The following is a 26,132-nucleotide window of genomic DNA, read 5'->3' as shown; positions in this document are numbered from 1 at the left end:
GATGTTGTCTGACTGGATCAGCACCGGCTGGTGTAGGAGCAGGGATTTTGCTTGACTTAGGGCATTGTAAATGGCCCTTAGTTCCAGAATATTTATGTGAAGGGCAGTCTCCTGACTTGACCATAGTCCCTGGAAATTTCTTCCCTTTGTGACTGCCCCCCAGCCCCGTAGGCTGGCATCCGTGGTCACCAGGACCCAGTCCTGTATGCCGAATCTGCGGCCCTCCAGAAGATGAGCACTGTTCAGCCACCACAGAAGAGACACCCTGGTTCGTGGAGACAGGGTTATTAAACGATGCATCTGAAGATGCGATCCGGACCACTTGTCCAACAGGTTCCACTGAAAGATTCTGGCATGGAACCTGCCGAATGGAATTGCTTCGTAAGAAGCTACCATCTTTCCCAGGACCCGCGTGCAGTGATGCACCGATACCTGTTTTGGTTTTAGGAGGTCTTTGACTAGAGAAGACAACTCCCTGGCTTTCTCCTCCGGGAGAAACACTTTTTTCTGGGCCGTGTCCAGAATCATTCCCAGGAACATTAGACGTGTCGTGGGGACCAGCTGTGACTTTGGGATATTCAGAATCCAACCGTGCTGGCTCAGCACTTCCTGAGATAGTGCTACTCCCACTAACAACTGTTCCTTGGATCGTGCCTTTATTAGGAGATCGTCCAAGTATGGGATAATTAAAACTCCCTTTTTTCGAAGGAGTATCATCATTTCCGCCATAACCTTGGTAAATACCCTCGGTGCCGTGGAGAGTCCAAACGGCAGCGTCTGGAATTGGTAATGGCAATCCTGTACCACAAATCTGAGGTACTCCTGGTGAGAATTGTAAATGGGGACATGCAGGTAAGCATCCTTTATGTCCAGGGATACCATGTAATCCCCCTCGTCCAGGCTTGCAATAACCGCCCTGAGCGATTCCATCTTGAACTTGAATTTTTTTATGTATGTGTTCAAGGACTTCAAATTTAGAATGGGTCTCACCGAACCGTCCGGTTTCGGTACCACAAATAGTGTGGAATAGTAACCCCGGCCTTGTTGAAGTAGGGGTACCTTGATTATCACCTGCTGGGAATACAGCTTGTGAATTGCCGCTAGCACTGCCTCCCTGTCTGAGGGAGCAATCGGCAAGGCGGATTTTAGGAAACGGCGGGGTGGAATCGCCTCGAATTCCAGCCTGTATCCCTGAGATACTATTTGAAGGATCCAGGGATCCACCTGTGAGCGAGCCCACTGATCGCTGAAATTCCTGAGGCGGGCCCCCACCGTACCTGGCTCCGCTTGTGAAGCCCCACCGTCATGCGGCGGACTTGGAAGAGGAAGCGGGGGAGGACTTTTGTTCCTGGGAACCTGCTGTTTGCTGCAGCCTTTTTCCCCTGCCTCTGCCTCTTGACAGAAAAGACCCTCCTTTTCCCCGCTTATTTTTCTGGGATCGAAAGGACTGAACCTGATAAAATGGCGCCTTCTTAGGCTGTGAGGGGACATGGGGTAAAAATGCTGACTTCCCAGACGTTGCTGTGGAAACTAGGTCGGAGAGACCATCCCCAAATAATTCCTCCCCTTTATAAGGCAAAACTTCCATGTGCCTTTTGGAATCTGCATCTCCAGTCCACTGGCGAGTCCATAAGCATCTCCTAGCAGAGATAGATAGTGCACTTACTTTAGATGCCAGCCGGCAGATTTCCCTCTGTGCATCTCTCATGTATAAGACTGAGTCTTTAATATGGTCAATTGTTAACAGGATCGTGTCTCTGTCTAGTGTGTCAATATTTTCTGACAGGTTATCTGACCATGCAGCGGCAGCACTGCACATCCAAGCTGACGCAATTGCTGGTCTGAGTATAATGCCTGAGTGTGTATATACAGACTTCAGGATCGCTTCCTGCCTTCTATCAGCAGGTTCCTTAAGGGCGGCCGTATCCTGGGACGGTAGTGCCACCTTTTTTGACAAACGTGTGAGCGCTTTATCCACCCTCGGGGGTGTTTCCCAACGTAACCTATCCTCTGGCGGGAAAGGGAACGCCATTAGTAATTTCTTAGGAATCACCAATTTCTTATCAGGGGAAGCCCACGCTTCTTCACACACTTCATTTAATTCATCTGACGGGGGAAAAACTACAGGTAGTTTTTTCTCCCCAAACATAATACCCTTTTTTGTGGTACCTGGATGTAAATCAGAAATATTTAACACCTCTTTCATTGCCTCAATCATGCAGCGAATGGCCTTAACGGGCATTAAATTTGACTCATCGTCGTCGACACTGGCGTCAGTATCCGTGTCGACATCTACTTGTGCCATCTGAGATAACGGGCGTTTTAGAGCCCCTGATGACTTTTGAGACCCTTGGACCGGCACGAGCTGAAGACTCGGCTGTCCCACAGTCGGCATGTCGTCAAATTTTTTATGTAAGGAGTCTATACGTGCACTCATTTCTTGCCATAATACCATCCACTCAGGTGTCTGCCCCGCAGGGGGTGACATCTCTGCTAAAGACATCTGCTCCCCCTCCACATCATTATCCTCCTCAAACATGTCGACACAGCCGTACCGACACACTCCACACACACAGGGAATGCTCAAATAGAGGACAGGACCCACAAAAGCCCTTTGGGGGGACAGAGTAAGAGTATGCCAGCACACACCAGAGCGCTATATATATACAGGGACTAACTGAGTTATGTCCCTAATAGCTGCTTATACTGTATACAATGCCAATTTAGTGCCCCCCCTCTCTTTTTCCCTCTTACTGTATTGTAGAAATGCAGGGGAGAGCCAGGGAGCTTCCTTCCAGCCGAGCTGTGAGGGAAAAATGGCGCCAGTGTGCTGAGGAGATAGGCTCCGCCCCTTTTTTGCTGCCTATTCTCCCGCTTATTTTGGGATTCTGGCAGGGGTATTTACCTCATATATAGCCCCAGGGGCTATATATTGAGGTATTTTAGCCAGCCAAGGTGTTTTTATTGCTGCCTCAGAGCGCCCCCCCCCCCAGCGCTCTGCACCCTCAGTGACCGGAGTGTGAAGTGTGTATGAGGAGCAATGGCGCACAGCTGCAGTGCTGTGCGCTACCTTGGTGAAGACAGGACGTCTTCATGCCGCCGATTTTCCGGACCATCTTCCTGCTTCTGGCTCTGTAAGGGGGACGGCGGCGCGGCTCCGGGACCGAACATCAAGGCTGGGCCTGCGGTCGATCCCTCTGGAGCTAATGGTGTCCAGTAGCCTAAGAAGCCCAATCCGGCTGCAAGCAGGCGAGTTCGCTTCTTCTCCCCTTAGTCCCTCGCTGCAGTGAGCCTGTTGCCAGCAGGTCTCACTGAAAAAAACAAATTCTAAGACTATAACTTTCTAAGAGCTCAGGAGAGCCCCTAGTGTGCATCCAACCTCGGCCGGGCACGAAATCTAACTGAGGCTTGGAGGAGGGTCACAGTGGGAGGAGCCAGTGCACACCAGGTAGTCTAAGATCTTTCTAGAGTGCCCAGCCTCCTTCGGAGCCCGCTATTCCCCATGGTCCTTACGGAGTTCCCAGCATCCACTAGGACGTTAGAGAAATAAGATTTTACTTACCGATAAATCTATTTCTCGTAGTCCGTAGTGGATGCTGGGACTCCGTAAGGACCATGGGGAATAGCGGCTCCGCAGGAGACAGGGCACAAGAATAAAAGCTTTAGGATCAGGTGGTGTGCACTGGCTCCTCCCCCTATGACCCTCCTCCAAGCCTCAGTTAGGATACTGTGCCCGGACGAGCGTACATAATAAGGAAGGATATTGAATCCCGGGTAAGACTCATACCAGCCACACCAATCACACCGTACAACTTGTGATCTGAACCCAGTTAACAGTATGATAAAACGAAAAGGAGCCTCTGAAAAGATGGCTCACAACAATAATAACCCGAATTTTTGTAACAATAACTATATACAAGTATTGCAGACAATCCGCACTTGGGATGGGCGCCCAGCATCCACTACGGACTACGAGAAATAGATTTATCGGTAAGTAAAATCTTATTTTCTCTGACGTCCTAGTGGATGCTGGGACTCCGTAAGGACCATGGGGATTATACCAAAGCTCCCAAACGGGCGGGAGAGTGCGGATGACTCTGCAGCACCGAATGAGAGAACTCCAGGTCCTCCTCAGCCAGGGTATCAAATTTGTAGAATTTTGCAAACGTGTTTGCCCCTAACCAAGTAGCTGCTCGGCAAAGTTGTAAAGCCGAGACCCCTCGGGCAGCCGCCCAAGATGAGCCCACTTTCCTTGTGGAATGGGCTTTTACCGATTTTGGCTGTGGCAGGCCCGCCACAGAATGTGCAAGCTGAATTGTACTACAAATCCAACGAGCAATCGTCTGCTTAGAAGCAGGAGCACCCAGCTTGTTGGGTGCATACAGGATAAACAGCGAGTCAGATTTTCTGACTCCAGCCGTCCTGGAAACATATATTTTCAGGGCCCTGACAACGTCAAGCAACTTGGAGTCCTCCAAGTCCCTAGTAGCCGCAGGTACCACAATAGGTTGGTTCATGTGAAATGCAGAAACCACCTTAGGTAGAAATTGAGGACGAGTCCTCAATTCTGCCCTGTCAGAATGAAAAATTAAGTAAGGACTTTTATATGATAAAGCCGCCAATTCTGACACACGCCTGGCTGAAGCCAGGGCTAACAGCATCGTCACCGTCCATGTGAGATATTTGAAGTCCACAGTGGTGAGTGGTTCAAACCAATGTGACTTTAGAAAACTCAACACAACATTGAGATCCCAAGGTGCCACTGGAGGCACAAAAGGAGGCTGTATATGCAGTACCCCTTTTACAAATGTCTGAACTTCAGGCATTGAAGCCAGTTCTTTCTGGAAGAAAATCGACAGGGCCGAAATTTGAACCTTAATGGACCCTAATTTTAGGCCCATAGATAGTCCTGTTTGCAGGAAATGGAGGAAACGACCCAGTTGAAATTCCTCTGTAGGGGCCTTCTTGGCCTCACACCACGCAACATATTTTCGCCAAATGCGGTGATAATGTTTTGCGGTTACGTCCTTCCTGGCCTTGACCAGGGTAGGGATGACTTAATCTGGAATGCCTTTTTCCCTCAGGATCCGGCGTTCAACCGCCATGCCGTCAAACGCAGCCGCGTAAGTCTTGGAACAGACAAGGCCCCTGCTGGAGCAGGTCCTTTCTCAGAGGGAGAGGCCACGGTTCGTCCGTGAGCATCTCTTGAAGTTCCGGGTACCAAGTCCTTCTTGGCCAATCCGGAGCCACGAGTATAGTTCTTACTCCTCTCCTTCTTATGATTCTCAGTACCTTTGGTATGAGAGGCAGAGGAGGGAACACATACACTGACTGGTACACCCACGGCGTTACCAGGGCGTCCACCGCTATTGCCTGAGGGTCCCTTGACCTGGCGCAATATCTGTCTAGTTTTTTGTTTAGACGGGACGCCATCATGTCCACCTTTGGTTCTTCCCAACGGTTTACTATCAGGTGGAAGACTTCTGGGTGAAGTCCCCACTCTCCCGGGTGGAGGTCGTGTCTGCTGAGGAAGTCTGCTTCCCAGTTGTCCACTCCCGGAATGAAGACTGCTGACAGTGCTATCACATGATTTTCCGCCCAGCGAAGAATCCTTGCAGCTTCTGCCATTGCCCTCCTGCTTCTCGTGCCGCCCTGTCTGTTTACGTGGGCGACTGCCGTGATGTTGTCCGATTGGATCAATACCGCCTGACCCTGAAGCAGGGGTTTCGCTTGACTTAGGGCATTGTAAATGGCCCTTAGTTCCAGAATGTTTATATAAAGAGATGCTTCCATGCTTGACCACAAGCCCTGGGAATTTCTTCCCTGTGTGACTGCTCCCCAGCCTCTCAGGCTTGCATCCGTGGTCACCAGGATCCAATCCTGAATGCCAAATCTGCGGCCCTCTAGTAAATGAGCACTCTGCAGCCACCACAGAAGAGACACCCTTGTCCTTGGCGACAGGGTTATCCGCTGATGCATCTGAAGATGCGATCCGGACCATTTGTCCAGTAGATCCCACTGAAAAGTTCTTGCATGGAATCTTCCGAATGGAATCGCTTCGTAAGAAGCCACCATTTTTCCCAGGACCCTCGTGCACTGATGCACTGACACCTGGCCTGGTTTTAGGAGGTTCCTGACTAGCTCGGATAACTCCCTGGCTTTCTCCTCCGGGAGAAACACCTTTTTCTGCACTGTGTCCAGAATCATTCCTAGGAACAGTAGACGTGTCGTAGGAATCAGCTGCGATTTTGGAATATTTAGGATCCACCCGTGCTGACGTAACACTACCTGAGATAGTGCTACTCCGACTTCTAACTGTTCCCTGGACCTTGCCCTTATCAGGAGATCGTCCAAGTAAGGGATAATTAAAATGCCTTTTCTTCGAAGAAGAATCATCATTTCGGCCATTACCTTGGTAAAGACCCGAGGTGCCGTGGACAACCCAAACGGCAGCGTCTGAAACTGATAATGACAGTTTTGTACTACAAACCTGAGGTACCCTTGGTGAGACGGGTAGATTGGGACGTGGAGATAAGCATCCTTGATGTCCAGAGACACCATATAGTCCCCTTCTTCCAGGTTTGCTATCACCGCTCTGAGTGATTCCATCTTGAATTTGAACCTCTTTATGTAAGTGTTCAAGGATTTCAGATTTAAAATTGGTCTCACCGAGCCGTCCGGCTTCGGTACCACAAACAGCGTGGAATAATACCCCTTTCCCTGTTGTAGGAGGGGTACCTTGATTATCACCTGCTGGGAATACAGCTTGTGAATGGCTTCCAAAACTGCCTCCCTGTCGGAGGGAGACTTTGGTAGAGCAGACTTCAGGAACCGGCGAGGGGGAAACGCCTCGAATTCCAGTTTGTACCCCTGCGATACTACCTGTAGAATCCAGGGGTCCACTTGCGAGTGAGCCCACTGCGCGTTGAAATTCTTGAGACGGGCCCCCACCATGTCTGAGTCTGCTTGTAAAGCCCCAGCGTCATGCTGAAGACTTGGCAGAAGCAGGGGAGGGCTTCTGCTCCTGGGAAGCGGCTGCATGGTGCAGTCTTTTTCCCCTTCCTCTGCCCCGGGGCAGGAAGGAATGGCCTTTAGCTCGCTTGTACTTATGGGAACGAAAGGACTGAGTTTGAAAAGACGGTGTCTTTTTCTGCTGATGTGAAGTGACCTGGGGTAAAAAGGTGGATTTTCCAGCCGTTGTCGTGGCCACCAGGTCCGATAGACCAGCCCCAAATAACTCCTCCCCTTTATACGGCAAAACTTCCATATGTCGTTTGGAATCCGCATCGCCTGACCACTGTCGCGTCCATAACGCTCTTCTGGCAGAAATGGACATAGCACTTACTCTTGATGCCAGGGTGCAAATATCCCTCTGTGCATCACGCATATATAGTAATGCATCCTTCAAATGCTCTATAGTTAACAGTATATTGTCCCTATCCAGGGTATCAATATTTTCAGTCAGGGAATCCGACCACGCGACTCCAGCACTGCACATCCAGGCTGAAGCGATTGCTGGTCGCAGTATAACACCAGTATGTGTGTATATACTTTTAAGAATATTTTCCAGCCTTCTATCTGATGGTTCCTTGAGGGTGGCCGTATCAGGAGACGGTAACGCTACTTGTTTAGATAAACGTGTGAGCGCCTTATCTACCCTAGGGGGTGTTTCCCAACGCGTCCTAACCTCTGACGGGAAAGGATATAGTGCCAATAATTTTTTAGAAATTAGCAGTTTTTTGTCGGGGGAAACCCACGCTTTATCACACACCTCATTTAACTCATCTGACTCAGGGAAAACTATTGGTAGTTTTTTCACACCCCACATAATACCCTTCTTTGTGGTACTTGTAGTGTCAGAAATGTTCAATGCCTCCTTCATTGCCGTGATCATGTAACGTGTGGCCCTACTGGACATTACGTTTGTCTCCTCACCGTCGACACTAGACTCAGTATCTGTGTCTGGGTCGACCCACTGAGGTAACGGGCGTTTTAGGGCCCTTGACGGTGTCTGAGACGCCTGGACAGGCACTAATTGATTTGCCGGCTGTCTCATGTCATCAACCGTTCTTTGCAAAGTGCTGACATTATCACTTAATTCTTTAAATACGATCATCCAGTCAGGTGTCGACACCCTAGGGGGTGACATCACTAACCCAGGCAATTGCTCCGCCTCCACATCATTTTCCTCCTCATACATGTCGACACACACGTACCGCGTACCGACACACAGCACACACACCGGGAATGCTCTGATAGAGGACAGGACCCCACAAGCCCTTTGGAGAGACAGAGGGAGAGTCTGCCAGCACACACCAAGCGCTATATATATATACAGGGATAACCTTATATAAGTGTTATTCCCTTATAGCTGCTGTTTATATAATTTTTAGCTGCCAATAGTGCCCCCCCTTCTCTTTTTTTACCCTGATTCTGTAGCAAGTCTGCAGGGGAGAGTCAGGGAGCCGTCCTTCCAGCGGAGCTGTGAGGGAAAATGGCGCTTGTGTGCTGAGGAGATAGGCTCCGCCCCTTCACGACGTCCTTATCTCCCGCTCTTTTCTGTAAAAATGGCAGGGGTTAAAATACATCCATATAGCCCAAGAGCTATATGTGATGTATTCTTTTGCGAACCTAAGGTATTATCTGTTATATTGCGTCTCAGGGCGCTCCCCCCCAGCGCCCTGCACCCTCAGTGACCGGAGTGTGAAGTGTGCTGAGAGCAATGGCGCACAGCTGCGGTGCTGTGCGCTACCTTAGTCTGAAGACAGGATCGTCTTCTGCCGCCGATTTCACCGGACCTCTTCGCTCTTCTGGCTCTGTAAGGGGGCCGGCGGCGCGGCTCCGGGACCCATCCAGGCTGAACCTGTGATCGTCCCTCTGGAGCTAATGTCCAGTAGCCTAAGAAACCCAATCCACTCTGCACGCAGGTGAGTCCGTTTCTTCTCCCCTTAGTCCCACGATGCAGTGAGCCTGTTGCCAGCAGGACTCACTGAAAATAAAAAACCTAAAATACACTTTTATTCTAAGCAGCTCAGGAGAGCCACCTAGCCTGCACCCTTCTCGTTTGGGCACAAAAATCTAACTGAGGCTTGGAGGAGGGTCATAGGGGGAGGAGCCAGTGCACACCACCTGATCCTAAAGCTTTTATTCTTGTGCCCTGTCTCCTGCGGAGCCGCTATTCCCCATGGTCCTTACGGAGTCCCAGCATCCACTAGGACGTCAGAGAAAAATGTGAAAAACTCATGTCGACCTTTAGACATGTCGACCTAGCACATGTCGACCTAGAAACCCTGTCGACCTTCCATCCATGTCGACCTATATTGGTCGACCTAAACATTGTCGACCTAGACACTGTCGATCTTGAGACCGGATCCCGGCGTAGCTGTCTGAGGCCTTCTTCATGGTCTCCGAGAAAATGGCCGCCGCCACTGCTGCCAGAGTAATTTGCAAACCCTTGGCGCTGCCAGGGATTTTTCACCACAGCCTATGTTATGCACTGAGCCTGTCTTCTGAGTCGGCATGTCCTAAACGTCTGCACATAATTCTTCCTAGCTGCACGCCGACCATAACAGCGTGACCCGGAATGGTTACACAGGGATGAAGTCTTCTTCGTTCCCTCTAGTGCTCATATGTGATCGAGGGGGATCGGGCAGTGACGTCGGCGGTTGTTGTTGTTTGGCGAGGGGAAGATGGAGGCGGATGGCGGGGTTTCCGCTCAGCTGCTGCGAGAGTTCATCTCAATTACCGGTGAGAGGCGGGCGGATGGGGTCACTGGGGAGTGGGGTATAGCAGGGCTGTGGGCGGGGTGCAGTAGATATGGGGTACATGCACAGTGTCATAGTTATTACAGGTGGGGTGCAGGACTTGCTGCTCTCACTTATTATATGGAGCATATAGCGACGTGACCTCATTGCCATACTGATAAATGCAGATGAGTGAATGTGGGACGTACTTGGCATATATTGCAGTCTGTATGTATTGTGTGTTGGTCTCTGTAGTATCTCTAATGTCCAATGCCGATATGGAGGCAGTTAGGGGGTGCAGTACTCCCAGCCCTACATGCTCTGTGTATGCAGTGGTGTAGCATCCCTGACTTTCAGTAAGCAGGGCCTATAGGAAAGTGACGGCTGTGCCCACCCTTTTTATTAGTTGTCCATCCCTGTACAGAAATATATACACCACCCCATCTCCCTACCTCACTTAATTCTAGTTAAAAGCATTGACTTTATTTATTTATTAAGTTTGTTATATAGCGCAGCATATTCTGTTGCGCTTTACAATTAGAACAACAGTAATAGAACAAAACTGGGTAAAAACAGATATAGAGGTAGGAAGGCCCTGCTTGCAAGATTACAATCTATGGACTTTCTCCACGTTAACTTGCTCTATGAATAGCACTAGGCAGAGAAATGCCCCATTTACTGCAAAACAGGTCTTTCCTCTGCTCAATGAATAGACCCCATGGGGTATATTTTTATTAAGCTTCCGATTTTGGCCAATTTTGTGTTTTTTGTTCAAAGTGTCATCTCGGCAATTTACTAAACACAAAACTCGGCAGTGATGAGGGAATTCTTTTTTTTGGGGGGGGGGGGAGCAGAGTAAAAAAATACGAATGAATACACCATCGGTCAAACACGTCTGTTATTTTATACAACGCGGTAATTTACTAATAATTCGTATTCTCAATCACTGCCGTTAAAAGCCAAACACTGCCGGGAAAAAATACAAATCGTAAAAAAAAAGCCGTTTTCAAATAGACCTGCTTTCCCCCCCGTATTCTGATAGGCACGCACGGATCAGTGAGATCAGTGCATGTTTTTCTGTGGGAAGGGGGTGTAAAGGGTTAAAAATCTCAGAAAAAATTTGCGTGGGGTTCTCCCTCCTAAGCATAACCAGCCTCGGGCTCTTTGAGCTGGTCCTGGTTGAAAAAATACAGAGGAAAAAATTAATAGGGTCCCCCCATATTTAAACAACCAGCACCGGGCTCTGCGCCTGGTCCTGGTGCAAAAAATAAGGGGGACAAAAGACGTAGGCCCCCCCCCCCCCCCCCCCCCCCGTATTTTTAACACCAGCACCAGGTTTCACTAGCCAGGGATAATGCCACAGCCGGGGGACACTTTTTTATACTGGTCCCGACGGCCCTGGCATTACATCCCGAACTAGTCACCCCTGGCCGGGGTACCCTGGAGGAGTGGGGACCCCTTAAATCAAGGGGTCCCCCTCCAGCCACCCAAGGACTAGGGGTGAAGCCCGAGGTTGTCCCTCCCCCCATCCGTGGCCGGTGGATGGGAGGCCGATAGCCTTAGTGTAAAAATAAAGAATATTGTTTCTCTAACGTGGATGCTGGGGACTCCGTAAGGACCATGGGGAATGGACGGGCTCCGCAGGAGTCATGGGCACTTTAAGAAAGAATTTAGATTCTGGTGTGCTCTGGCTCCTCCCTCTATGTCCCCCCTCCAGACCTCAGTTTGAATCTGTGCCCGGACGAGCTGGGTGCTGTTCAGTGAGCTCTCCTGAGCTTGCTGTAAGAAAGTATTTTGTTAGGTTTTTTATTTTCAGGGAGCTCTGCTGGCAACAGACTCCCTGCATCGTGGGACTGAGGGGAGAGAAGCAGGGAGTCTGTTGCCTCTCTGAAGATAGGTCCTGCTTCTTAAGCTACTGGACACCATTAGCTCCAGAGGGATCGTACACAGGATCTCACCCTCGTCGTCCAATCCCAGAGCCGCGCCGCCGTCCCCCTCGCAGAGCCGGAAGACAGAAGCCGGGTGAGCATAAGAAGCAAGAAGACTTCGAAATCGGCGGCAGAAGACTCCTGTCTTCACTGAGGTCGCGCACAGCACTGCAGCTGTGCGCCATTGCTCCCACACACACCTCACATACTCCGGTCACTGTAAGGGTGCAGGGCGCAGGGGGTGCCCTGGGCAGCAATTGGGACCTCTTTGGCAAAAGTTAGCATATATACAGTTGGGCACTGTATATATGTATGAGCCCCCGCCAAGTAAATGTATATTTAAGCGGGACAGAAGCCTGCCGTCGAGGGGGCGAGGCTTCTTCCTCAGCGCCATGTTTTTCTCCACAGCACCGCTGAGAGGAAGCTCCCCAGCATCTCCCCTGCAGAGAAGAGGGTAAAAAGAGAGGGGGGGCACATAATTAGGCGCAAAAATCAATATAAACAGCAGCTACTGGGTTAACATTAAGTTACTGTGTTATTCCTGGGTTAATAGCTCTGGGGTGTGTGCTGGCTACTCTCTCTCTGTCTCTCCAAAGGGCCTTATGGGGGAATTGTCTTCAGATGAGCATTCCCTGAGTGTGTGGTGTCGGTACGTGTGTGTCGACATGTCTGAGGTAAAAGGCTCCCCTATGGAGGAGATGGAGCAAATGTGTGTGTGTGAGGGTGTCTCCGTCGACAACGCCGACACCTGTTTGGATATGTGTAATTAAGTGCTAAGGTGAATTTATTGCACAAAAGATTAGAGAACAGACAGGGAATATACCCATGTCTGTCCCTATGTCGCAGAGACCTTCAGAGTCTCGCAATGATCACTATCCAAAATAATAGACACTGATAATGACACGGAGTCTGACTCCAGTGTCGACTACGATAATGAAAAGTTACAGCCAAAATGGCAGAAAAGTATTCAATATATGATTATTGTAATAAAAGATGATTTGCATATCAATGATGACTCATCTGTCCCTGACACAAGGGTACACATGTTTAAGGGGAAGAAAGCTGAGGTAAATTTCCCTCCTCCCAGGATGAAAAAGAGCGGGAATTTCCAGGCAAGACTGCAGTTTCCCACAAAGAATTCTCAGGGAGTATCCTTTCCCTACTAGGACCAGGATACGATGGGAATCTTCCCCTAGGGTGTCACGTTGGCCCAAAAGGTAGCCCTAACTTAACAGCTATCCTCAGGGATCCTGCAGATAGCGTGCACATTCTGGTACACTACTCAGACCGGCGATTGTGTCGGCATGGGTTTATAGCGCTGTAGCAGCGTGCACAGGTACCTTATCAGCAGAAATTGAGACCCTAGTTCTAGAGTCAATGCTATGTCGATTTCTGCTTGACGTGTCCTGTAGAATATGCAATGGACAGGTGATGCCGACTTAAGAGGCATATGGAAGGCTGAGGAATGTGTGGAGAAGGGATCTCGGACCTGGTCTCCACAGCTATAGCTGGTAATTCTGATATTTTGCCTTATATTCCTGCACAGCCTAGGAAAGCACGACATTATCAAATGCAGCTTTTCGAACACAAAGAAACAAGAAAGTCCGAGGTGCGTCCTTTCTTGCCAGAGGCAGGGGCAGAGGAAAGAAGCTGCACAACACAGCTAGTTCCCAGGAACAGAAGTCCTCCCCAGCCTCTACAAAATCCACCGCATGTCGCTGGGGCTCCACAGGCGGAGCTAGGCCCGGTGGGGGCACGTCTTCGTAAGTTCAGCCACAAGTGGGTTCACTCCCTGTTGGATCCCTGGGCAATAGATATTGTGTCTCAGGGATACATGCTGGACTTGGAGGAGATGCCCCCTCACCGACGGCCCTGCCGGTTTCCCCCCACGAGAGGGAAATAGTGTTAACTGCAATTCACAAATTGTATCTTCAACAGGTGGTGGTCAAGGTTCCCCCCCTTCAACAAGGAGGGGGTTATTATTCGACCATGTTGTAGTCCCGAAACCGGACGGTTCGGTCAGACCCATATTGAATTTAAAATCCCTGAACATATACCTGAAAAGGTTCAAGTTCAAGATGGAATCGCTAAGAGCGGTCATCGCAAGCCGGAAAGGGGGAGATTTTATGGGGTCTCTGGACATAAAGGAGGCATACCTTCATGTCCCCATTTATCCACCTCATCGGGCGTACCTCAGATTTGCGGTACAGGATTGTCATTACCAATCTCAGACGTTGCCATTTGGTCTCTCCACGGCACCGAGAATATTCACAAGGTAATGGCGGAAATGATGGTGCTCCTGCGGAAGCAAGGTGTCACAATTATCCCGTACTTGGACGATCTCCTCATAAAAGCGAGATCAAGAGAGCAGTTGCTGAACAGCGTATCACTTTCTCTGGAAGTGTAACGGCAACACGGCTGGATTCTATATATTCCAAAGTCGCAGTTGGTTCCAACGGCTCATCTGCCTTTCCTAGGCATGATCCTAGACACAGACCAGAAAAGGGTTTATCTCCCGATAGAGAGAGCTCAGGAGCTCATGACACTGGTCAGGAATCTATTAAAACCAAAACAGGTGTCAGTGCATCACTGCACTCGAGTCCTGGGAAGGATGGTGGCATCATACGAAGCCATTCCCTTCGGCAGGTTCCATGCGAGGACCTTTCATTGACATCTACTGGACAAATGGTCCGGATCACATCTTCAGATGCATTGGTTAATCACCCTATCCCCCAGGGCCAGGGTGTCTCTCCTGTGGTGGCTACAGAGTGCACACCTTCTGGAGGGCCGCAGATTCGGCATTCAGGACTGGGTCCTGGTGACCACGGATGCAAGCCTCCGAGGGTGGGGGGCAGTCACACAGGGAAGAAATTTCCAAGGTCTGTGGTCAAGTCCGAGACTTGCCTTCACATCAACATCCTGGAACTAAGGGCCATGTACAACGCCCTACGTCAAGCGGAGTCCCTGCTTCGCGACCAACCGGTTCTGATTCAGTCAGACAACATCACAGCAGTGGCTCATGTAAACTGCCAAGGCGGCACAAGGAGCAGGGTGGCGATGGTAGAAGCCACCGGAAATTCTTTGCTGGGCGGAGAATCACGTAAGCGCACTGTCAGCAGTGTTCATTCCGGGAGTGGACAACTGGGAAGCAGACTTCCTCAGCAGACATGACCTCCACCCGGGAGAGGGGGGACTTCATCAAGAAGTCTTCACGCAGTTTGCAAGTTGGTGGGAACTGTCACAGGTAGACATGATGGCATCCCGCCTCAACAAAAAGCTACAGAAGTATTGCGCCAGGTCAAGAGACCCTCAGGCGATAGCTGTGGACACACTGGTGACGCCGTGGGCGTTCCAGTCGGTCTATGTATTTCCTCCTCTTCCTCTCATACCCAAGGTGCTGAGAATCATAAGAAAAAGAGGAGTGAGAACGATACTCATTGTTCCAGATTGGCCACGAAGGACTTGGTATCCAGATCTGCAAGAAATGCTCACAGAGGACCCTTGGCCTCTTCCTCTAAGACAGGACTTGTTGCAACAGGAGCCCTGTCTGTTCCAAGACTTACCGCGGCTGCGTTTGACGGCATGGCGGTTGAACGCCGGATCCTAGCAGAAAAAGGCATTCCGGATGAGGTCATTCCTACGCTGATAAAGGCTAGGAAGGACGTGACGGCTCAACATTATCACCGAAAATATGTTGCTTGGTGTGAGGCCAGGAATGCCCCTACGGAGGAACTCCATTTGGGCCGTTTCCTTCACTTCTACAGTCGGGAGTGACTTTGGGCCTAAAATTGGGTTCCATTAAGGTCCAGATTTCGGCCCTATCCATTTTCTTTCAAAAAGAACTGGCTTCTCTGCCTGAAGTTCAGACGTTTGTAAAGGGAGTTCTGCATATTCAGCCCCCTTTTGTGCCTCCAGTGGCACCTTGGGATCTTAACGTGGTGTTGAGTTTCCTGAAATCACACTGGTGTGAACCACTCAAAACGGTGGAATTAAAATATCTCACGTGGAAGGTGGTCATACTACTAGCCTTGGCTTCGGCTAGGCGTGTGTCAGAATTGGCGGCTTTGTCACATAAAAGCCCCTATCTGGTTTTCCATGCGGATAGAGCAGAATTGCGGACCTGCCCACAATTTCTGCCGAAAGTGGTTTCATCCTTTCATATAAACCAACCTATTGTGGTGCCGGTGGCTACTACTGACTTGGAGGATTCCGAGTTACTTGATGTGGTCAGGGCTTTGAAGGTTTATGTAGCCAGAACGGCTAGGGTCAGGAAAACAGAGTCTTTGTTTATCCTGTATGCTTCCAACAAGCTTGGTGCTCCTGCTTCAAAGCAGACTATTGCTCGCTGGATCTGTAATACGATTCAGCAGGCTCATTCTGCGGCTGGATTGCCGCTGCCAAAATCAGTTAAGGCCCATTCCACTAGGAAGGTGGGCTCTTCTTGGGCGGCTGCCCGAGGGGTCTCGGCATTACAGCTTTGCCGAGCGGCTACTTGGTCAGGTTCAAACACTTTTGCAAAGTTCTACAAGTTTGATACCCTGGCTGAGGAGGACCTTGTGTTTGCTCATTCGGTGCTGCAGAGTCATCTGCACTCTCCCGCCCGTTTGGGAGCTTTGGTATAATCCCCATGGTCCTTACGGAGTCCCCAGCATCCACTAGGACGTTAGAGAAAATAAGATTTTACTTACCGGTAAATCTATTTCTCGTAGTCCGTAGTGGATGCTGGGCCCCGGTCCCAAGTGCGGACTTCTTCTGCAATGCTTGTATATAGAAATTGCCTAAAAAAGGGTTATGTTATAGTTGCATCAGGGTTGATCTGATGCTCTGTTGTTGTTCATACTGTTAACTGGGTAAAGTTATCACAAGTTATACGGTGTGGCTGGTATGAGTCTTGCCCTGGATTCCCAAAATCCTTTCCTTGTACTGTCAGCTCTTCCTGGCACAGTTTCTCTAACTGAGGTCTGGAGGGGGGACATAGAGGGAGGAGCCAGAGCACACCAGAATCAATTCTTTCTTAAAGTGCCCATGTCTCCTGCGGAGCCCGTCTATTCCCCATGGTCCTTACGGAGTCCCCAGCATCCACTACGGACTACGAGAAATAGATTTACCGGTAAGTAAAATCTTTTCTCTAACGTCCTAGTGGATGCTGGGGACTCCGTCAGGACCATGGGGATCAGCGGCTCCGCAGGAGACAGGGCACAAAAATAAAGCTTTAGGATCAGGTGGTGTGCACTGGCTCCTCCCCCTATGACCCTCCTCCAAGCCTCAGTTAGGTTTTTGTGCCCGTCCGAGCAGGGTGCAATCTAGGTGGCTCTCCTAAAGAGCTGCTTAGAAAAAGTTTTTAGGTTTTTTATTTTCAGTGAGTCCTGCTGGCAACAGGCTCACTGCATCGAGGGACTTAGGGGAGAGAAGTGAACTCACCTGCGTGCAGGATGGATTGGCTTCTTAGGCTACTGGACACCATTAGCTCCAGAGGGATCGAACACAGGCCCAGCCATGGAGTCCGGTCCCGGAGCCGCGCCGCCGACCCCACTTGCAGATGCCGAAGATTGAAGAGGTCCAGAAACAGGCGGCAGAAGACTTTTCAGTCTTCATGAGGTAGCGCACAGCACTGCAGCTGTGCGCCATTGTTGTCGGCACACTTCACACAGCGGTCAATGTATAATACCTTTTTTATGGCTAAAAATACATCACATATAGCCCGTGAGGCTATATGGATGTATTTAACCCCTGCCAGATCTCACAAACTCCGGGAGAAGAGCCCGCCGAAATAGGGGGCGGGGCTTATTCTCCTCAGCACACAGCGCCATTTTCCTGCTCAGCTCCGCTGTGAGGAAGGCTCCCAGGACTCTCCCCTGCACTGCACTACAGAAACAGGGTAAAACAGAGAGGGGGGGCACTTTTTTGGCGATATTACTATATTTAAGCTGCTATAAGGATACAACACTTATATAGGGTTGTTCCCATATATATTATAGCGCTTGGGTGTGTGCTGGCAAACTCTCCCTCTGTCTCCCCAAAGGGCTAGTGGGGTCCTGTCTTCAATAGAGCATTCCCTGTGTGTCTGCTGTGTGTCGGTACGCATGTGTCGACATGTATGAGGACGATGTTGGTGTGGAGGCAGAGCAATTGCCGGTAATGGTGATGTCACCCCCCAGGGAGTCGACACCGGAATGGATGGCTTTGTTTATGGAATTACGTGATAATGTCAGCACATTACAAAAATCAGTTGACGACATGAGACGGCCGGCAAACCAGTTAGTACCTGCCCAGGCGTCTCAGACACCGTCAGGGGCTGTAAAACGCCCTTTACCTCAGTCGGTCGACACAGACCCAGACACGGACACTGAATCTAGTGTCGACGGTGAAGAAACAAACGTATTTTCCAGTAGGGCCACACGTTATATGATCACGGCAATGAAGGAGACTTTACATATCTCTGATACTGCAAGTACCACAAAAAGGGGTATTATGTGGGGTGTGAAAAAACTACCTGTAGTTTTTCCTGAATCAGAGGAATTAAATGATGTATGTGATGAAGCGTGGGTTAACCCAGATAGAAAAGTGCTAATTTCAAAAAAGTTATTGGCATTATACCCTTACCCACCCGCCAGAGGTTAGGGCGCGCTGGGAAACACCCCCTAGGGTGGATAAGGCAATCACACGCTTATCAAAACAAGTGGCGTTACCGTCTCCTGATACGGCCGCCCTCAAGGATCCAGCTGATAGGAGGCTGGAAACTACCTTAAAAAGTATATACACACATACTGGTGTTATACTGCGACCAGCCATCGCCTCAGCCTGGATGTGCAGTGCTGGGGTGGTCTGGTCGGATTCCCTGACTGAAAATATTGATACCCTGGATAGGGACAGTATTTTATTGACTTTAGAGCAATTAAAGGATGCTTTTCTTTATATGCGAGATGCTCAGAGGGATATTTGCACTCTGGCATCGAGAGTAAGTGCGATGTCCATATCTGCCAGAAGAAGTTTATGGACGCGACAGTGGTCAGGTGATGCGGATTCCAAACGGCATATGGAAGTATTGCCGTATAAAGGGGAGGAATTATTTGGCGTCGGTCTATCGGATCTGGTGGCCACGGCAACTGCCGGAAAATCCACCTTTTTACCTCAGACCCCCTCCCAACAGAAAAAGACAGTCTTTTCAGCCGCAGTCCTTTCGGTCCTATAAGAACAAGCGGGCAAAAGGACAGTCATATCTGCCCCGAGGCAGAGGAAAGGGTAAGAGAGGGCAGCAAGCAGCTCCTTCCCAGGAACAGAAGCCCGCCCCGGGTTCTGCAAAGCCCTCAGCATGACGCTGGGGCTTTACAAGCGGACTCAGGAGCGGTGGGGGGTCGACTCAAGAATTTCAGCGCGCAGTGGGCTTGCTCACAGGTGGACCCCTGGATCCTACAGGTAGTATCTCAGGGTTACAGGTTGGAATTCGAGAAGTCTCCCCCTCGCCGGTTCCTAAAGTCTGCTTTGCCAACGTCTCCCTCAGACAGGGCGACGGTATTGGAAGCCATTCACAAGCTGTTTTCTCAGCAGGTGATAGTCAAGGTACCCCTCCTACAACAGGAAAAGGGGTATTACTCCACACTATTTGTGGTACCGAAGCCGGACGGCTCGGTAAGACCTATTCTAAATCTGAAATCTTTGAACCTGTACATACAAAAATTCAAGTTCAAGATGGAATCACTCAGAGCAGTGATAGCGAATCTGGAAGAAGGGGACTTTATGGTGTCCCTGGACATAAAAGATGCTTATCTGCATGTCCCAATTTGCCCTTCACATCAACGGTACCTCAGGTTCGTGGTGCAAAACTGTCATTATCAGTTTCAGACGCTGCCGTTTGGATTGTCCACGGCACCTCGGGTCTTTACCAAAGTAATGGCCGAAATGATGATTCTTCTGCGAAGAAGAGGCGTATTAATTATCCCTTACTTGGACGATCTCCTGATAAGGGCAAGGTCCAGAGAACAGCTGGAGGACGGAGTAGCACTAACCCAAGTAGTGCTGCAACAACACGGGTGGATTCTGAATTTTCCAAAATCTCAGTTGACCCCGACAACACGTCTGCTGTTTCCTGGGAATGATTCTGGACACGGTTCAGAAAAAGGTGTTTCTTCCGGAGGAGAAAGCCAAGGAGTTATCCGAACTTGTCAGGAACCTCCTAAAACCAGGAAAAGTGTCTGTGCATCAATGCACAAGAGTCCTGGGAAAGATGGTGGCTTCTTACGAAGCGATTCCATTCGGCAGATTCCACGCACGAACTTTTCAGTGGGATCTGCTGGACAAATGGTCTGGATCGCATCTGCAGATGCATCAGCGGATAACCTTATCGCCACGGACAAGGGTGTCTCTTCTGTGGTGGTTGCAGAGTGCTCATCTGTTAGAGGGCCACAGATTCGGCATACAGGACTGGGTCCTGGTGACCACGGATGCCAGTCTGAGAGGCTGGGGAGCGGTCACACAGGGAAGAAACTTCCAGGGAGTATGGTCAAACCTGGAGATATCTCTTCACATAAATATACTGGAGCTAAGAGCGATTTACAATGCTCTAAGCCTGGCAAAACCCCTGCTTCAGGGTCAGCCGGTGTTGATCCAGTCGGACAACATCACGGCAGTCGCCCACGTAAACAGACAGGGCGGCACAAGAAGCAGGAGAGCAATGACAGAAGCTGCAAGGATTCTTCGCTGGGCGGAAGATCATGTGATAGCACTGTCAGCAGTGTTCATTCCGGGAGTGGACAACTGGGAAGCAGACTTCCTCAGCAGACACAATCTACACCCGGGAGAGTGGGGACTTCATCCAGAAGTCTTCCACATGATTGTGAACCGTTGGGAAAAACCAAAGGTGGACATGATGGCGTCTCGCCTCAACAAAAAACTGGACAGGTATTGCGCCAGGTCAAGAGACCCTCAGGCAATAGCTGTGGACGCTCTGGTAACGCCGTGGGTGTTCCAGTCAGTGTATGTGTTTCCTCCTCTGCCTCTCATACCAAAAGTACTGAGAATCATACGGCAAAGGGGAGTAAGAACGATTCTCGTGGCTCCGGATTGGCCAAGAAGAACTTGGTACCCGGAACTTCAGGAGATGCCCACGGAAGATCCGTGGCCTCTACCTCTAAGACGGGACCTGCTTCAGCAGGGACCGTGTCTATTCCAAGACTTACCGCGGCTGCGTTTGACGGCATGGCGGTTGAACGCCAAATTCTAAGGGAAAAAGGCATTCCGGAAGAGGTCATTCCTACACTGGTAAAAGCCAGGAAGGAGGTGACTGCACAACATTATCACCGCATTTGGAGAAAATATGTTGCGTGGTGTGAGGCCAGGAAGGCCCCCACGGAGGAATTTCAATTGGGTCGATTCCTACATTTCCTGCAAACAGGATTGTCTATGGGCCTCAAGTTGGGGTCCATTAAGGTTCAAATTTCGGCCCTGTCGATTTTCTTCCAAAAAGAATTGGCTTCAGTTCCTGAAGTCCAGACTTTTGTAAAAGGAGTACTACATATACAGCCCCCGGTTGTGCCCCCAGTGGCTCCGTGGGACCTTAATGTAGTTTTGGAATTTCTCAAATCCCATTGGTTTGAGCCACTCAAATCGGCGGATTTGAAATATCTTACATGGAAGGTAACCATGCTACTGGCCCTGGCTTCAGCCAGGAGAGTGTCAGAATTGGCGGCTTTATCGTATAAAAGCCCATATCTGATTTTCCATTCAGACAGGGCAGAACTGCGGACGCGTCCTCATTTTCTGCCTAAGGTGGTGTCAGCGTTTCACCTGAACCAGCCTATTGTAGTGCCTGCGGCTACTAGCGATTTGGAGGATTCCAAGTTGCTGGACGTTGTCAGGGCATTGAAAATATATATTTCAAGGACGGCTGGAGTCTGAAAATCTGACTCGCTGTTTATACTGTATGCACCCAACAAGCTGGGTGCTCCTGCTTCTAAGCAGACGATTGCTCGTTGGATTTGTAGCACAATTCAACTTGCACATTCTGTGGCAGGCCTGCCACAGCCTAAATCTGTCAAGGCCCATTCCACAAGGAAGGTGGGCTCATCCTGGGCGGCTGCCCGAGGGGTCTCGGCATTACAACTCTGCCGAGCAGCTACGTGGTCGGGGGAGAACACGTTTGTAAAATTCTACAAATTTGATACCCTGGCTAAAGAGGACCTGGAGTTCTCTCATTCGGTGCTGCAGAGTCATCCGCACTCTCCCGCCCGTTTGGGAGCTTTGGTATAATCCCCATGGTCCTGACGGAGTCCCCAGCATCCACTAGGACGTTAGAGAAAATAAGATTTTACTTACCGATAAATCTATTTCTCGTAGTCCGTAGTGGATGCTGGGCGCCCATCCCAAGTGCGGATTGTCTGCAATACTTGTACATAGTTATTGTTACAAAAAAATCGGGTTGTTCTTGTTGTGAGCCGTCTGTTCAGAGGCTCCTACGTTGTCATACTGTTAACTGGGTTCAGATCACAAGTTGTATGGTGTGATTGGTGTGGCTGGTATGAGTCTTACCCGGGATTCAATATCCTTCCTTATTGTGTACGCTCGTCCGGGCACAGTATCCTAACTGAGGCTTGGAGGAGGGTCATAGGGGGAGGAGCCAGTGCACACCACCTGATCCTAAAGCTTTATTTTTGTACCCTGTCTCCTGCGGAGCCGCTGATCCCCATGGTCCTGACGGAGTCCCCAGCATCCACTACGGACTACGAGAAATAGATTTATCGGTAAGTAAAATCTTATTTTTTATTTTTTTTTGCAGAAGAGCTACAAGTCCCAGCAAGCCTCCCCCGCAAGCTGGTACTTGGAGAACCACAAGTACCAGCATGCGGAAGAATAACGGGCCCGCTGGTACCTGTAGTTCTGCTACTAAAAAAATACCCCCAAAAAAACACAAGAGACACACCGTGATAGTACAACTTTAATTTACATACATGCACACATACATACTTACCTATGTTGACACGGAGCCCCTCGGTCCTCTTCTCCAGTAGAATCCATGGGGTACCTGTAAATAAAAATATACTTACAAACAATCCAGTGTAGATTGGCCCTCTTCTTTAAGTTTGTAATCCACGTACTTGTTAAAATAAAAAAACGAACAACCCGAACCACGAACTGAAAGGGGTCCCATGTTTACACATGGAACCCTTTTCCCCGACTGGCGGGACCCCCCCGTGACTTCTGTCAGTGAAGGTCCCGCCAGCCAATCAGGGAGCACCACGTCATAGCACTCTCCTGATTGACAGACAGCACAGGAGCGCATAGCCAATCAGAGGAGCGCACTGGTTACAATGTAGCGTAGCAGCGCACCATTGTAACCAAAGATGGGAACTTTGCGGTCTACGGTTAACCGCAAGTTAATTGGGGTCACTCTTGGGTAATGTACACAATGAAGCCCTGCACGGATCACACTGATCCGGCCGGGATTCATTGTGTTAAGTCCGGCGGTGTTTTACTAATCACTCCCGTAAAACACTGCCCGACATTACGAATGACATCGACATCTGAAAAAACGAAAATGCAGAATACGACAGCATAATAAATGACACGTAAAAAAAACAAAAAGTTGCAAATTCACACTACTGATGTCATTCGTGTTTAATCTCCCACCAAATCCCTACAATTACGAATCTTAGTAAATATACCCCCATGTGTCATCCATGTATTTATTACCACACTTGTTCAAATGTAGATTTAAAGAAGCCATGTCAACAGCTGTCATTCAGAAGCCGCACAGACGTTACCCAGCACCAGCTACATTTATTATTCCACTACCTTACGTGTCAGTAATTCTCCCAGCTTGCTTATAAACATATCTGGAAAGAGTCCTCTTTATTTTGTGTTTAATGTCATTTAATATGTATTTTGATCCCTGTCAGTGTACAGCAATACATAATATAAATAAGGGTTACTAACAAAAGGGGTCATTTTATATGCTAGAAAAGTCCTATGTCTACCTCCATAAGCTGCTCTTGCATGGAAGTTAGGTACTGTATGTTCTGTTCTTGTGCAGGACAGTACAAATATTTGTTATTACCTGTTTATAGCCTCGCCCCCTATACCTCCTCCTTTTTTTTCTTCTTTTTTTTATTGAGGTATCATAAGAGTTACAACACTATAAGAAATTACAGACAATAAATCAACAGATCGCGTCAATCATTACATGCAATTATTGATAATTGTGTGTAAATTTAAAAATTTGAGTAGAGAAAAAGATGCACAAACATGTCACTACTTGTTAAAGGTTTCCGGTAGGATTAGGGATTGGTATGAACATACAATACCATATAAATGTGTACAGTAAAAGTTATGTCTGGAGTCCTGTAGGGAATAAATTGAATAATGGGCGGGTCATGTACAGCAGTCCTTGTGAGGTACCATACAGTATTCTTTAAGCTGTGATGGAGTTGCGTTCTAGTAGAAAGAGGTAACGTGGCTATGTACGGTTCCCACATTAGAAAGAATCTTTCCACCGTTTTATCTTTATGCAACAGTGTTTCCGTCCAGTCCATCTTAAAGATAAAGTTAAACTTAGTCAAAAATAAGGGTATTTGCGGTGTTGTACTATCTAGCCAACCTTGTAGTATACTTTTCCTCCATGCTGCACTAAGGGCGAGTAGGAGTTTCTTGCATTCTGGAGCTATTAGTTGGTTGGGGTCAAATATTCCCAGGATTGCCTATTCTGGAGTGAATGGGACAGGGTTGACTAGTTTAGCTTCCACATATCTGCGGATTAAATGCCAGAAGTATTGTATTATGGGGCAGGCCCATAAGCAATGGAAAGTGACTACCTCTTCTTGATGGCAGTGTAAACAGGCGTGACTTTCAGAGGTGCCCATATGGTAACGTTTTAGTGGAGAGAAGTATGTATTATGGTATGTGTTTAAAAATAATTCAGCATACATGCTAGCTTTCTCCAAGGTCGGCATTGTTAGGGTCGGAAAATGAAGTAACCATTTCTCTGACGTCCTAGTGGATGCTGGGTACTCCGTAAGGACCATGGGGAATAGACGGGCTCCGCAGGAGACTGGGCACTCTAAAGAAAGATTTAGGTCTACCTGGTGTGCACTGGCTCCTCCCCCTATGACCCTCCTCCAAGCCCCAGTTAGATTTCTGTGCCCGGCCGAGCTGGATGCACACTAGGGGCTCTCCTGAGCTCCTAGGAAGAAAGTATATGTTAGGTTTTTTATTTTCAGTGAGACCTGCTGGCAACAGGCTCACTGCATCGAGGGACTAAGGGGAGAAGAAGCGAACCTACCTAAGTGGTGGTAGCTTGGGCTTCTTAGGCTACTGGACACCATTAGCTCCAGAGGGATCGAACACAGGACCCAACCTCGTCGTCCGTTCCCGGAGCCGCGCCGCTGTCCCCCTTACAGAGCCAGAAGCAAGAAGGTCCGGAAAATCGGCGGCTGAAGACTTCTGTCTTCTCCAAGGTAGCGCACAGCACTGCAGCTGTGCGCCATTGCTCCTCATGCACACCACACACTGCGGTCACTGATGGGTGCAGGGCGCTGGGGGGGGGGGGGGGGCGCCCTGAGCAGCAATATTAACACCTTGACTGGCGAACTGGCACCATATATAGCCCCAGGGGCTATATGGGTGCTTATTAACCCCTGCCAGAACTTTTACAATAGCGGGAGAAAGCCAGCCGAAAAAGGGGCGGAGCCATCTCCCTCAGCACACTGGCGCCATTTTTCCTTCACAGTTCCGCTGGAAGGAAGCTCCCTGGCTCTCCCCTGCAGTCCTGCACTACAGAAAAGGGTAAAAAAGAGAGGGGGGGCACAAATTAGGCGCAGTATAAATATATTATGCAGCTATAAGGGGAAAACACGTTTTTATAGGTGATATCCCTGTGATATATAGCGCTCTGGTGTGTGCTGGCATACTCTCCCTCTGTCTCCCCAAAGGGCTTTGTGGGGTCCTGTCCTCTGTAAGAGCATTCCCTGTGTGTCTGCTGTGTGTCGGTACTGCGGTGTCGACATGTATGAGGAGGAAAATGATGTGGAGGCGGAGCAAATGCCTGTGAATGTGATGTCACCCCCTGCGGGGTCGACACCTGTGTGGTTGGACTTATGGAAGGAATTGCGTGAAAGTGTCAACTCCTTACACAAAAGGTTTGACGACATAGGACAGCCGGCTACACAGCTTGTGCCTGTTCCAGCGTCTCAAATGTCATCAGGGGCTTTAAAACGCCCGCTACCTCAGGTGACAGATACAGACGTCGACACGGATACCGACTCCAGTGTCGACGATGATGAGACTAGTGTACCCACCAATAGGTCCACCCGTTACATGATTGAGGCAATGAAAAATGTTTTGCACATTTCTGGTAATACCCCAGGTACCACAAAAAAGGGTATTATGTTTGGTGAGAAAAAACTACCTGTAGTTTTTCCTACATCTGAGGAATTAAATGAGGTGTGTGAGGAAGCGTGGACTTCCCCCGATA

At 49.3% G+C, this 26,132-nt stretch overlaps 1 protein-coding gene across 2 annotated transcripts in view; it reads left to right on the top strand.

Annotated features, from left to right (window-relative positions):
* The window catches only part of UBXN7 (UBX domain protein 7), a 167,035-nt gene that overhangs the window by 12,425 nt on the left and 128,478 nt on the right, over positions 1-26,132 (top strand). Inside the window, exon 1 of one of the 2 annotated variants that reach the window (XM_063915572.1) lies at positions 9,461-9,747. The exons of the other annotated variant lie outside the window; for it this stretch is intronic. Within the exon in view, the coding sequence (XP_063771642.1) occupies positions 9,690-9,747 (58 nt within the window). The 5' untranslated portion in view covers positions 9,461-9,689. Of the gene's footprint in view, positions 1-9,460; positions 9,748-26,132 lie in introns of those variants that run through there. 2 annotated transcript variants of the gene reach the window in all.

Source organism: Pseudophryne corroboree, chromosome 4 (genome assembly GCF_028390025.1).
Source record: "Pseudophryne corroboree isolate aPseCor3 chromosome 4, aPseCor3.hap2, whole genome shotgun sequence".
Lineage (NCBI taxonomy): Eukaryota > Metazoa > Chordata > Amphibia > Anura > Myobatrachidae > Pseudophryne > Pseudophryne corroboree.
Note: the sequence above shows the minus strand (reverse complement) of the source record. Positions and strands in the feature narration are given on the sequence as shown.